Source organism: Corythoichthys intestinalis, chromosome 18, assembly GCF_030265065.1.
Source record: "Corythoichthys intestinalis isolate RoL2023-P3 chromosome 18, ASM3026506v1, whole genome shotgun sequence".
Lineage (NCBI taxonomy): Eukaryota > Metazoa > Chordata > Actinopteri > Syngnathiformes > Syngnathidae > Corythoichthys > Corythoichthys intestinalis.
This window is the reverse complement of record NC_080412.1, coordinates 27,146,086-27,158,736: the sequence shown is the minus strand read 5'-3', so window position 1 is coordinate 27,158,736 and position 12,651 is coordinate 27,146,086. Positions and strand designations below refer to the sequence as shown.

The 12,651-nt window shown below is 42.0% G+C and overlaps 1 protein-coding gene across 2 annotated transcripts in view; it reads right to left on the bottom strand.

Moving 5' to 3' along the window:
- Positions 1-345: 345 nt before the first annotated feature.
- doc2b (double C2-like domains, beta) overlaps positions 346-12,651 on the bottom strand; it is a 169,422-nt gene continuing 157,116 nt past the window's right edge. For both annotated transcript variants that reach the window (XM_057820225.1, XM_057820226.1), the window contains 3 exons: positions 9,971-10,052; positions 4,358-4,454; positions 346-4,272 (listed from right to left, as the gene is read on the bottom strand). In XM_057820225.1, the coding sequence (XP_057676208.1) occupies positions 4,139-4,272; positions 4,358-4,454; positions 9,971-10,052 (313 nt within the window). In that variant the 3' untranslated portion in view covers positions 346-4,138. The remainder of the gene's footprint in view (positions 4,273-4,357; positions 4,455-9,970; positions 10,053-12,651) is intronic.

The following is a 12,651-nucleotide window of genomic DNA, read 5'->3' as shown; positions in this document are numbered from 1 at the left end:
TTCTGAAAGGGGAAACAGACACAATCCAAGGACAGAAAGTGACTAGTTTGACTTCCTCATACATTTCATATTACTTTGATGGAACAGGAGTCAGGACCGTGTAAAAAGATGTCAAATGAAGTGTAATAGGGTCAATAGGTGCTACTTCCAAATGCGGAAAATTACTGGGCCGTGTCAGTTTTACACACAAGCTTTGCTGTGATGCTACCTCTGAAGACAGAAAACTGCCATTCTGCCTTCACTGTGCCTTATATATATATATATATATATATATATATATATATATATATATATATATATATATATATATATATATATATATATATATATATATATATATATATATTTTAAATATAGACAAGTTTCCGAGGTACTTCAGCTTTAATTCCTGCTTTCTGCTCGCGACTTCCGTTTTCAAGTTATTTTACATTGGCAGCAATGGCGCTGGAGCGGCATGATTCACTAAAAACCCTGAAAAAAACACTATTTGGAAATACCGCATGCTTCTGCAATCTCGACATGGGAAGACAACATAAAGAAATGGACGAAGGTGACCACAAGTAAAATATTATCTTACTTTATTGACTCTATGGCAGTGGATGGAAACACCATCAGGAACCTGAAAAGCTCAGAGGAATTCCAGTACCTGCACAGCCACAAAGTTGGATGTGTCCTCATACACGAACACAGGAATTTTGTCATCATGAAGGCGAATGTGGAACCAAGCCAGTTCCTCAATGCGCCATACCACAAAGCATGGGTGCTGGTAACAAAGGAGGGAGACGTCGAAACTCGCGGGACTCCGGTGTTCGTCTAGTCATGCTGACGCTGTGTTATGGAAGGTATATTCTCCAAAAATACGAAACCTAAGATCTGGCGCATTTAACGACTTGTTGCCTATGCTATTGATATTACGATGATGATTGTACAGTGGGTCAAATAGGTATTTAGTCAACCACTAATTGTGCAAGTTCTCCCACTTGAAAATATTAGAGAGGCCTGTAATTGTCAACATGGGTAAACCTCAAACATGAGAGACAGAATGTGGAACCCCCCCCCAGAAAATCACATTGTTTGATTTTTAAAGAATTTATTTGCATGTTTTGGGGCTGTCGTTGGGCAACACGGACTTTCAATTCCCTCCACAGATTTTCTATGGGGTTGAGATCTGGAGACTGGCTAGGCCACTCCAGGACCTTGAAATGCTTCTTACAAAGCCACTCCTTTGTTGCCCTGGCTGTGTGTTTGGGATCATTGTCATGCTGAAAGACCCAGCCACGTCTCATCTTCAATGCCCTTGCCGATGGAAGGAGATTTTCACTCAAAATCTCTCGATACATGGCCCCATTTATTCTTTCCTTTACACAGATCAGTCGTCCTGGTCCCTTTGCAGAAAAACAGCCCCAAAGCATGATGTTTCCACCCCCATGCTTCACAGTGGGTATGCTGTTCTTCGGATGCAATTCAGTATTCTTTCTCCTCCAAACACGAGAACCTGTGTTTCTACCAAAAAGTTCTATTTTGGTTTCATCTGAACATAACGCCTTCTCCCAGTCCTGTTCTGGATCATCCAAATGCTCTCTAGCGAACTGCAGACGGACCTGGACGTGTCTTTCTTCAGCAGGGGGACATGTCTGGCAGTGCAGGATTTGAGTCCCTGACGGCGCCTTGTGTTACTGATAGTAGCCTTTGTTACTGTGGTCCCAGCTCTCTGTAGGTCATTCACTTGGTCCCCCCGTGTGGTTCTGGGATTTTTGCCCACCGTTCTTGTTATCATTTTGACGCCACGGGTTGACATCTTGCATGGAGCCCCAGATCGAGGGAGATTATCAGGGGTCTTGTATGTCTTCCATGTTCTAAAATTTGCTCCCACAGTTGATTTCTTTACACCAAGCGTTTTACCTATTGCAGATTCAGTCTTCCCAGCCTGGTGCAGGTATACAATTTTGTCTCTGGTGTCCCTCGACAGCTCTTTGGTCTTGTCCATAGTGGAGTTTGGAGTGTGACTGACTGAGGTTGTGGACAGGTGTCTTTTATACCGATAATGAGTTAAAACAGGAGCCATTAATACAGGTAACGAGTGGAGTAACGTTAGACCTCGTTAGAAGAAGTTAGACCTCTTTGACAGCCAAAAATCTTGCTTGTTTGTAGGTGACCAAATACTTATTTTCCACTCTAATTTGTAAATAAATTCTTTAAAAATCAAACAATGTGATTTTCTGCTTTTTTTCCCCACATTCTGTCTTTCATGGTTGAGGTTTACCCATGTTGACAATCACAGGCCTCTCCAATCTTTTAAAGTAGGAGAACTTGCACAATTGGTGGTCGACTAAATACTTATTGCCCCACTGTATTAATGAAGTTTAATAATTTTGTACTACAACTACTGCTGCTGCTGTAGCTGCTACTATAACAACACTACCAAAGTTACGGGAAAGGATGTTTTTTAGTGGGTTTCTTATTAACGTAGTGATAAGAACAAACAAATAGTCTTTTAGGTGGAGCCATGAAGTTTAGAGAAGCGATCCACATTCTTGAAATTTTCTGCTGGTTTCGGATGAAAGGCGTATGGCGGAGTACATCCACAGTGGCGCATTGTAGCTGGTCGATGATAAAGACATTCCTCTTCAAACCATATATTTAGGCGCTTCCAGGAGTTCGCCCAGCAACACACAGCACAGATAGTCCCAGACCCTCGTTTACGTTGTGCTAAATCCATTTTTGTAGAATCAGTGGGTCCCATTGATTTGATTTTGACTTTGTCAACAACTCCTCACTTCAACCGCAACTCATGATGTTTTGCCTAAACCGGAAGTTTGGAGCAGAAAATTTCCAAGATGGCACGGCCCATGTTTCGCTCAGGAAACTTGTCTATACAGAACAGCAGTAAAGGACAAACAAATGTAAAGGGGGCTGTTACGGGATACGACTGCTGAAGACGGAAAACTGCCAAGTCGATTTCACCAGCCATTCAGTGCCACTGCCATTTAGCGTTACTAGAAAGAGGTGGAGAGGTACTAAATGAAGTGAAGTGCTACCTTTGCAGCAGAAAAAAACAACTCTTCTGGTTGCCGTCAATCTCGGCTAAAACAACGGCAAGAACAGGTTGTAAACAAGACATGCTTTTTTTGTTAGCATCATCATACAGTGACACATAACACAGTAGCTTCATTTTCATTCGGCAGGAAAAGTTGTGCGCAATCTGGTATGACGAGGAACCGGTTCAAGTACCTGGTCAGCTTGGGTTCCAAGCATGTCCACGTCGGTTGCGGTAAACCAAAGGTGTCCAGCTTTTGTTGCAGTTATCATACAACTGCCAAAGTCAGAAAATTACCAGGTCTACTTAGTTTGCATCCCTCATTCTGCATTGACATGCTTTATACACATTAATGACATGGGAGGGAAAAGGTGTAAAGTCATGACATAAGTGCATCTCAAGTGTTAAAACATCAAAACCCAATTCCAGCATTGGAGAATTGCCTTATAAACACTCTGTTGCGGCTCAGATGCTGCCTCCGAAGCTGGAAAATTGCCAATTGTTGGTAGACATATAAGGAACAGTATCTTGGGGGGAAAATGGAAAATGATAGCTTTGTTGTGAGTGCTAAAATACTTGCTGGCAACAACCAGATTCATGAGAGTTTACCACGCCCGGTTTGTAATTTGTACTATTCTCTTAAACAGAGGCAATGTCTCCACTCTGTTACGGATACGATTCTGCGTCTTCACAAGTTGCAATTCCCGTCTCGACTTTGATGCTACCTCTAAAACCAGAAAATTGCCCGGTCGACTTCACCCCCAACACATTTTGTGGTGGTTTTTAAAGAAAAAGTATCAGTTCTTTCGTGTCTGTGTTGTGTGTAAAGCGCTATGGTGTGTTCTTATATCACCTCCTCATTCCGCGTCGGTGGCATTTATACAGACATCGTAATTTGGATTTTCACAGGCAGTGTGAAAAGAGCTCTTTATCGTACCCTTTGAGTCACTTAAATATGTGCAGACAGAAGACTTTCCAGGTTCGGATGCTTTTAGTTGAGCCCCAATGAGAGGAAAGATACCTGGAAGGACGCACGGATGAAATGGAGGCGGGTGAAGCGTGGCATGCGGGACTCAGGTCCGATTGGTCTAATGGGGGTGTTTAGTCATTTAGCGAGCAGGGTAATTCGTTGGTCAGTGTGTGCCAGCGCTCGATTTTCTTGTCCTTGTTCTTGAGGCAGTCGAACCAGTGCTTGAGACGCTCACCGTTGGCGTTGATGCCCAGGGAGACACCGCCTGGAATCGGGGAACGTGGTTAGGAAGATCTTTGTATCTGTGCAAGACCCCAGTCTGTTTTTCTGTCTTTTTTCTCAAAACTTACCGATGAAATCGTTGGACTTCCCAATATCATAGTCCCACACAGTCACCTCCAGTGTCTTCTTGGTGAGGTCTGCGTACTTGATGTCGTAGCAGAACTCCTGCCAAATAACAGTTACGCAGTTAGTCAAGATTCATTCCTACTTGGGGTGGTAGTAAAGGCCTAGTTATGCTCCTGCGTTGCGGTGACGGCGAAGTGACTACGGCGTCAATGAGCATTCGATAGTTCTGCGGTTAGGGAACGCGTTGCTCTGTAATTAACCGCCAAGCCACTAGAGGGGTGTGGCGTTATGTTTGTACGGTTGCTTGTTGACTTCCTCTTGTCTAGTTTAATGGAGAAAAAAATAAATAAACAAGGGAAGATAGAACGCTTGAATGTGGATCTTCAGCTCATCAACATTGAATAAATGTTGATTATACAAATGTTGAGGCGCAGGCGACACAGAAGACGGTTTCGAGGCGGTCTGTCCGACTTTTGATGCTGCATAGAGAGTTATAGCCTCGGGTGGAAACCAGCAAGCCGTGGCAGCTAGCTTCAAACTGGCATTGAGCACTGCGTCCAGCGTTTTGTCTGAGGTCTTGCCATGTCCTACAACCAGCCAGTGGGAAGCCATAGTAGATTTCTGGCGGATATGGAACTTCCCAAACTGCATTGGAAGCCTTGATGTTAACGTTATCATAAAAGCATCGAGGCACTCTCAATCAGTGATGATGTATCGAGTGTGAACTGTCTGTTATTGAAAATTAAACACCAAAACAGCTCTTTTGACACCAAATCTGTGCTTTATTCTTCATATACTTGAAGTGTGACAGGCTCTATACAAGTGTAACACCATTTACCATTCTTGAAGATGACACCCTTTAGAGGTAATGTTTCCAGGGCCAAAACCTAAATGAAAGTCCATAAATTGTGAAAGCCAAGAGTCAAACCTTTTGGAGTAGGTAGGTAAGGGGAACCTTTGTGGATAACATTATCATCCCCGTTCTCGAGAAACCTGGCCTGGATCCCACCAATTTTAACAACCTCCATTCCATCACCAATTTACCCTTCATCTCTAACATTCTTGAAAAATCCTTCGCCTCTCAACTCCACGACCATCTCACCACCACTAACTTCTATGAACAGTTTCAATCCAGTTTCTGCCCCCTTCATATCACCGAAACAGCTTTATTGAAAATACTTTACAACCTCTTTATAGCTTCCGATTCTGGTCTACTTTGTGTCGTGAAAGGCGCTTTGAGATAAAATGTATTACAGGTAGTCCCCGGGTTACGACGTACCCGACTTACACGATTCCGACTTTACGACGAAGTCTCGTCCACCATTCTGTTTGCAGTCGTGTTTTTTTTCTTTTTTTTATGTCGCGTAAACGTACACATACTCGTTTTTGCCATGTCATCTCCCCCTAGCAGCGCGCCGCTGTCCTGCAGTCCCTGACGGCGTCAGGACCCACCCGCTGTCATGTCCGGTTCTCATGTGTCCAGCCGAGAAGCACCCTTTTCGGCTTGGGAGTGTCATAACGCCCGCCCTAACCTCCGGTTCTCCTCTGACCGCCGACAAAGCGCCTTTTTCGGACTGGGCTCAAGCAGCCATCTGCTGTCATCTCTGTTTCTCGTGTGTCCGCCCGAGAAGCGCCCTTTTCGGCTTGGGAACATCATAACGCCCGCTCCAACCTTTCCTGGCCGCCGACAATGTGCCTTTATCGGACTTCCCAATTCCTTGTTCTCTTGCTGCTTCTCCCCTGGCGGCGACTCCTCTAGCAGTCCCGATCCGCTTTTTTGAGTTCGGACGGCGGGCTCGCATTGAGAGGTGAACAGAGCCTCTATCTCTATCGCCTCCCAACTCTTTCCACGCGCCCTTTTTCTTTCAGAAAAGCGACTCACTCGCGAGTAAAGCCAGAATAGTTTCTATTTAAATTTTTTTTTTAAAGCCCGAACAGTCATTCAATATAACGGCATTCAACACAACGTACCTCACAGTATCTTATTTTTTACTTTATCTTATTAATATGATGTATAATACATGTTTTTGGACAGCTATTTTGTATTTAGAGGTACTTAAAGGGTTAATTCCAATTTACATGGAAATTCGGGTTACATTGCCAGCCTAGGAACGGAACTCATTCGTAACCCGGGAAATACCTGTATTTTTTTTTTTTTTTCTAACAGGGATCAGAAGCAAGTGGGGCAATCCACATTAAGGAGGCGATCAGCAGTAGATGTGCCCATGATCAATTCATCAAATCCCCCGTAATTTTTATTTTATATAACAAACAAAACGGAACAACCAACCCGAAAAGAAAATAACTAACCAAAAAAAACCAACCCATGACGAAACCCATCCCCCAAGGCCCCCGGCACAAATCTCCGGAAACATGTATTGTTGTTATTGTTCCTCATTGAAGGGGAAAAGTACAACGGCTACATAACAAAAGTGTACACATCTATTATGAGGGTTTTCAGGCATATTTAAAAAATCTACATCAAGATGATAATCTGTGCTCCTAACATATAACAAAAACGGGTTCCAAATGTTCTCAAAGGACCCAGAAGATCCACCAAGTGTCAGTCTAATTTTCTCCAATTTGAGAAAGTACAGCATCTCTTTGATCCAATAGCCTTGCTTAGGCGGTACTGAAGATTTCCATCGCAAGAGGATTAGCCTCCTGGCCAAAAAGGTGGAAAAGGCAATGAGGTCAAAATACCTGTATTATTATTATAATTTATTATTATTATTATTATACCAGCAACAATGACGAACCATCTTACCCACCTTCCAAAGGTGCCATTTAGGCTAACATATCCAATTGGGATACTCCAAGGTAATGGTTTGTCTTTTCCAGAGCCAAAAACATAACTGTTCTCATGGTATGTTCTGGTGTTGTAATTAGTGCTGCAATGATTAATCGATTAACTCGAGTATTCGATTAGGAAAAAAAGATTCGAATTAATTAAAGTGGCGTTGTAATGGTTTGTTTTGAAAGTGTTTGCGCTTAGTTTTATTGATTTGTGTGGATACACTGTCTCTAGTCTGCTTCATTTCACATGGCTAAATCCAGCTGCTTCCTGTTAAGACCAATATAAGTTTTTGTTTGAGCAATTTTTTCCCCGTAATTTAGTTTATAGGTATATTAAGCCTTTTTTTTTTGTGGGAATATGTATTTGAACCATTTGTTAAGAGCATTCAAAAAAAAAAAAAAAAAAAAAAGTTAGCATTTTAAAGCATTTAGGCTAGCAGACTACTGCTAGCCAATTGTTTTTTTGCTGTACATAGATCCTCGTTTATTGATTTATTTTTTAATAATGTTTTAGGCTCAGGTGTTTTAATTTTTTATGTTCCTCATCCGATTACTCGATTATTCAAACTAACTAGTTCATCGATTAATCGACTTCTAAAATAATCGATAGCTGCAGCCCAAGTTGTAATAGAAAGCATTTAAGCGTAGCATGTTAGTGACAAACTTTAAACTGTTTGAGGTACTGTGAGAGAGGTTAGTGAAAATTATAAGCTTTTCCACGTCCAGAAAGTAGCTAGTATGCTCATGTTTTGTAAAATCTAGAGTCCAGTTTTCCATCGTACTTTTTGGGGTTAACTCATCCGTTGCCATTGAAAGCAACAGACGTCGAATACCTTCGAATTGGAATAGCTGATATTTAATGATCATGTTTAAATGCCATTGATTGGATGTTTATCGCACAGTAGATAGAACAGTAGGAAGATTGTTGATCTGTAGCTGTAGCTTCAGTGCTGTATAAGTGATAATATGCCCAAAATATTTTGTGATCAATGTAAAAAAACCAAAAAACATTTTTAGAACAACTTCAGTTGTCATCCTCAATGGCAGCTAATGCTTGAAGTACATTAAGATAACTTCTGAGAGAATAAATCACAATTAAGTTACACACATGTGCTAAGTCAGGTTCATCTTTTTATTCCTATGTAAAGGTTTGTACCCTATCCTCAGCCCAAAAGCGCATGGTATGTTCAATTGATGTAAAAGTCAAAAGTCAAGTGTCCCACCCGTGGACATCCTATTACACTGTTAGAAGTACTACCCTTTAGTGTTAGGTTGGTTGTGCCTTTCAGCTTTTTCTGTTCCCCCAAAACTACATCATGTATTCATGAGTTCTTAAAAGTCAAGCTTGCTAGAGTGCCTTAATATCAAAGAAGAACCAGATGTTTGTGTCGGAAGTAAAGGCCATGAGGTGACGGCGTAATACGCGCGGGAAAAATGTCAAAGCAAATGTCAAGCTTCTGGCCTTTGAGTGGGCTTGGCCAAGGAGGGAGCAGGCGGTTGGGCCTTCCGATACCTGCACCACCTGCCCACCGCAGCAATGTTGTGTTTGGAAAATACAGATAATATGAATTCGAGTCAAGTGAAAATTGAAGGTAAAAAACAAAATTAGAGGTGAAAGGAGGTGTTAGAAAGAAGTGAGGCCTATATTTGTACAAATGCATTTATAAAATAACTAGGGCTGTCAAATTTATCGCGTTAACGGGCGATAATTAATTTTTTTGAATCAATCTCGTTAAAATATTTAACGCTTTTAACGCATGCGAGGAACGACCCACTCATTCATTGCCGCAAACAGACTACAATGGTGCCGTTTTATGTATATTGAGAGCTAAGAGGCAGAGAGAAGCGAGTGGAGTCTACACAGGCATTCATTGGGGCCGCGATATTTATTGGCATAAGCTTTGGGATCTCTTCAACAACAATTATATCTATTGTGGCGAACGACGTCGGGAAGAACGACAGAAGATAATCTTTTTCTTAACACCCTGTATTGAACACAACGCAGAGAAGATATACCATTTGCAGCCATCACTGACAGTCATGGTTGCCCAACTTCCCATCATGCATTTGGGCAGAACTGTTAAATCGCTACAGTATCATTTACTGAAAGCACAACAAAAATAATAATCCTATCTCTCAAAAAAATAATGTTCACAAAAAGAAAAGCGCTCAATGCAAAGAGAACTGGCATTCCCAATCAAAATAGCTATGCAAGATAATACTCAGACTTTGGTCAAACTCTATTCAAACATTTCGTTTAGCTCAACAAATACACTAGATGGCAATATTTAGTCACAATATACAAACTATCAGAGGTCTTTTACGTTGTGAAGTCAACACTGGCAAGCTATTTATTTTTTGATTGAAAATTTTACAAGTTTTATTAAAACGAAAACATACAGAGGGGTTTTAATATAAAATTACTATAACTTGTACTCACATTTCTTTTAAGAATTACAAGTCTTTCTATCCGTGGATCCCTTTCACAGAAAGAATGTTAATAATGTTAATTCCATCTTGTTGATTTGTTATAATAAACAAATACAGTACTTATGTACAGTATGTTGAATGTATATAACCGTCTTATCTTTCCATTCCAACAATAATTTACAGAAAAATATGGCATATTTTAAAGATGGTTTGAATTGCGATTAATTACGATTTCTTAAACTGTGATTAACTCGATTAAAAATTTTAATCGTTTGACAGCCCTAAAAATAACAGAAAAACATTTCCTTTTAGTTAGCAACAATGTTCCAAAGCATCTCAGTTTAGTAAGGGAGTGAAAAAGGTCACATTGTTGCAACAATGTTTGTTACCTCGTTGAACTCGGGATTGAGCGTCTTCTTCTTGACAGCAGTCTTGTGCTTGGACTTTTTGTTCTCGTCGGGCTTCAGGTACCTGCAGCAGAGCGCAACAACAAGCTGTCATTACTTGGTTGTCCGCCAGGGGGAGCTTTGGCTCTGCCATTCACACACGAGACTGCCTTTATTTCACATGAGAATTCACATTAGACTTGCAATTACTTATATGAAAAGCAAAATAAATGAATAAAAATCTACATATTACAAGAATGAACCTGAAATTTTCAAAAAGAAAGTCATTTTCGATAAATACAAAGTATATCTCAAATCAGATGAGCACATTTTTCCCTCTTATTGCAATAATGACGCAACAGTCAGCGTACTGGTCCTACTCTCATCATCATTTGTGTATTTTCATCGCTGTGAGCAACCGGAATTTCTTTTTCACCCCTTAAAAGGACACAAGGCCATTTCAATTTCAATTTCCCAAGGTACGCCACATGATGTTGATGTGGAGGAGGCGGCTGCGGATGTAATTGGTTCTGCGTCCGAGCCCAACGAGCGACCCCAAGGCCCTGCGAGCTAACGGATGTTGTCCTTCAAGCTTCCGAAACTATCAAACAACGATAGTTCCTCTTGCTTTTGTTCTGAAGGTGCGTGTGGCGCTGTTGGAAATTAATTGCCGGCTGGATGAAAGAGTGGAGAAACTCTCAGGTGTGCGAGACAAAAAGAACTCTCCTTCAAATTGTGGCTTTTATGCCACTTGATGTAATCACAGGCGAGTTGGACCTTGTGTCTAAGCAAGCGTCTGAGGGGAGATGATTGCAATGTATTATAGTGGCGTGTGCATTACGAATGGAGCAATTTCTTTGGAAGAACATGAGTCATGCCCAAGAAATTTCTAGTTAAATAAGCATATTGTTTTGTAAAGGTGTTCAAGGTAGAAAAGGACATTTTGTGACTACGGTGTCACTCGTGCTCGTGTTTCACTAGCATTGATGGCAGTGATACATGTTGACTGAGGGGCTGGCTGCGATCGAACGATCAGTCAAATGGATTGGTGGTCTAGCACCGTCAATGACAGCCAATGAGTTATGTCTCTTCTTCTTAGTGCTCGAGCCAAGGGCGTAGGCTTTTTCTCAACATTGGTAGGGACGATATAACAGCATAACACTTTTTGCTGGGGACAGGACATTAATAAGGACAAAGAGATAATTTAACGGGATCAGAGCTACATTTCTCACTAATACGAACCTAATTAATTGATAGGTTAAAATTTAGCCTATCAATTAATTATTGTGCATTGATCAATACAAAATAAATCTGTATTGACTTATAGTAAATTTCATGTGTATTGGTTCAGGTGAAGATCGACAGGCGGATCGGTGCAGCGTCTGCAGTAATGCGGACTCTGCACCGGTCTGTAGTGGTGAAGAAAGAGCTGAGCCGGAAGGCAAAGCTCTCGATTTACCAGTCGATCTACGCTCCTACCCTCACCTATGGTCATGAGCTGTGGGTCGTGACCAAAAGAACAAGATCCCGGATAGTAGCGGCCGAAATAAGTTTTTTACGCAGGGTGTCTCCCTTAGAGATAGGGTGAGAAGCTCGGTCATCCGGGAGGGACTCGGCGTCGGGACGCTACTCCTCCGTGCTGAGAGGAGCCAGCTGAGGTGGCTCGGGCATCTGGTTAGGATGCCTCCTGGACGCCTCCCTGGAGAGGTATTCCGGGCATGTCCCACCGGCGGGAGGCCCCGGGGAAGACCCAGGACACGCTGGAGAGACTATGTCTCTCGGCTGGCCCGGGAACGCCTTGGGGAGAGGGAAGTCTGGGGCTTCCCTGCTAAAACTGCTGCCCCCGCGACCCGACCTCGGAGCAAGTGGAAGATGATGGTATGGTATGGTATGGTTCAGGTGATACAACATGCGATTCAAACCTTTGTTTGAATCAATGACTACGACAGAAACATTTTCAAGTGCAAATCCCTTTATTTGAAAAAAACAAAAACAAAAAAAAATGGGGATGTTGCCAAGAATGGGTTCACTTTTGGGGGACACTGGAGTACTCCTAGATTCAAAACTTAAGTATTGAAATGTAATAGTGACTTGGGAAAAAAATTAATGAAAAAAAATCTGAGATATCCAAGGACTGATCTACATCTGAGTATCATAGACTACTCAAAGACTCGAACCAAACCAAGACTTGAACCTTTTTTAATTAAGGGACTTGAACTTTGAATCCACCACGTTGCATTACAGTAATGCACATAATGCAAACAATGATCTAAATGAGGGACGGTTAGCTTGACTTCTTTGTTCCTTGTGGAGGCTTTCCTGACCGCAGTAGTTTTGCAGGCCAGCAAGTTTAATGCTATGCTGACTCTGATGAAGGTCGGACTTTCAGCAGCTTAATTAGTGGTGTTTCCGCCACCTCCACAACATTGACGTCTCTTAATATTACTTACAGTGGCTGCTGTTTGAAAAAAATCTACTATCCTTCCTCTTCGAAGGGGGCGGAGGGGGCGGCGGCACGTTGTATTCCTGTCGGGCTGTCAGTGGGGCAGTGTGGGTGTGAGTGTGTGTCTGTGGGGAGGGAAGGGGCGGGGAGGGTGAAGTCATCAGCCAATAAACGTGCGTTTGAGGGGGAAAAATGGACCAGCACATTCAGCAAGTAAAGAAGGGATAGACGTAAGTCTGAA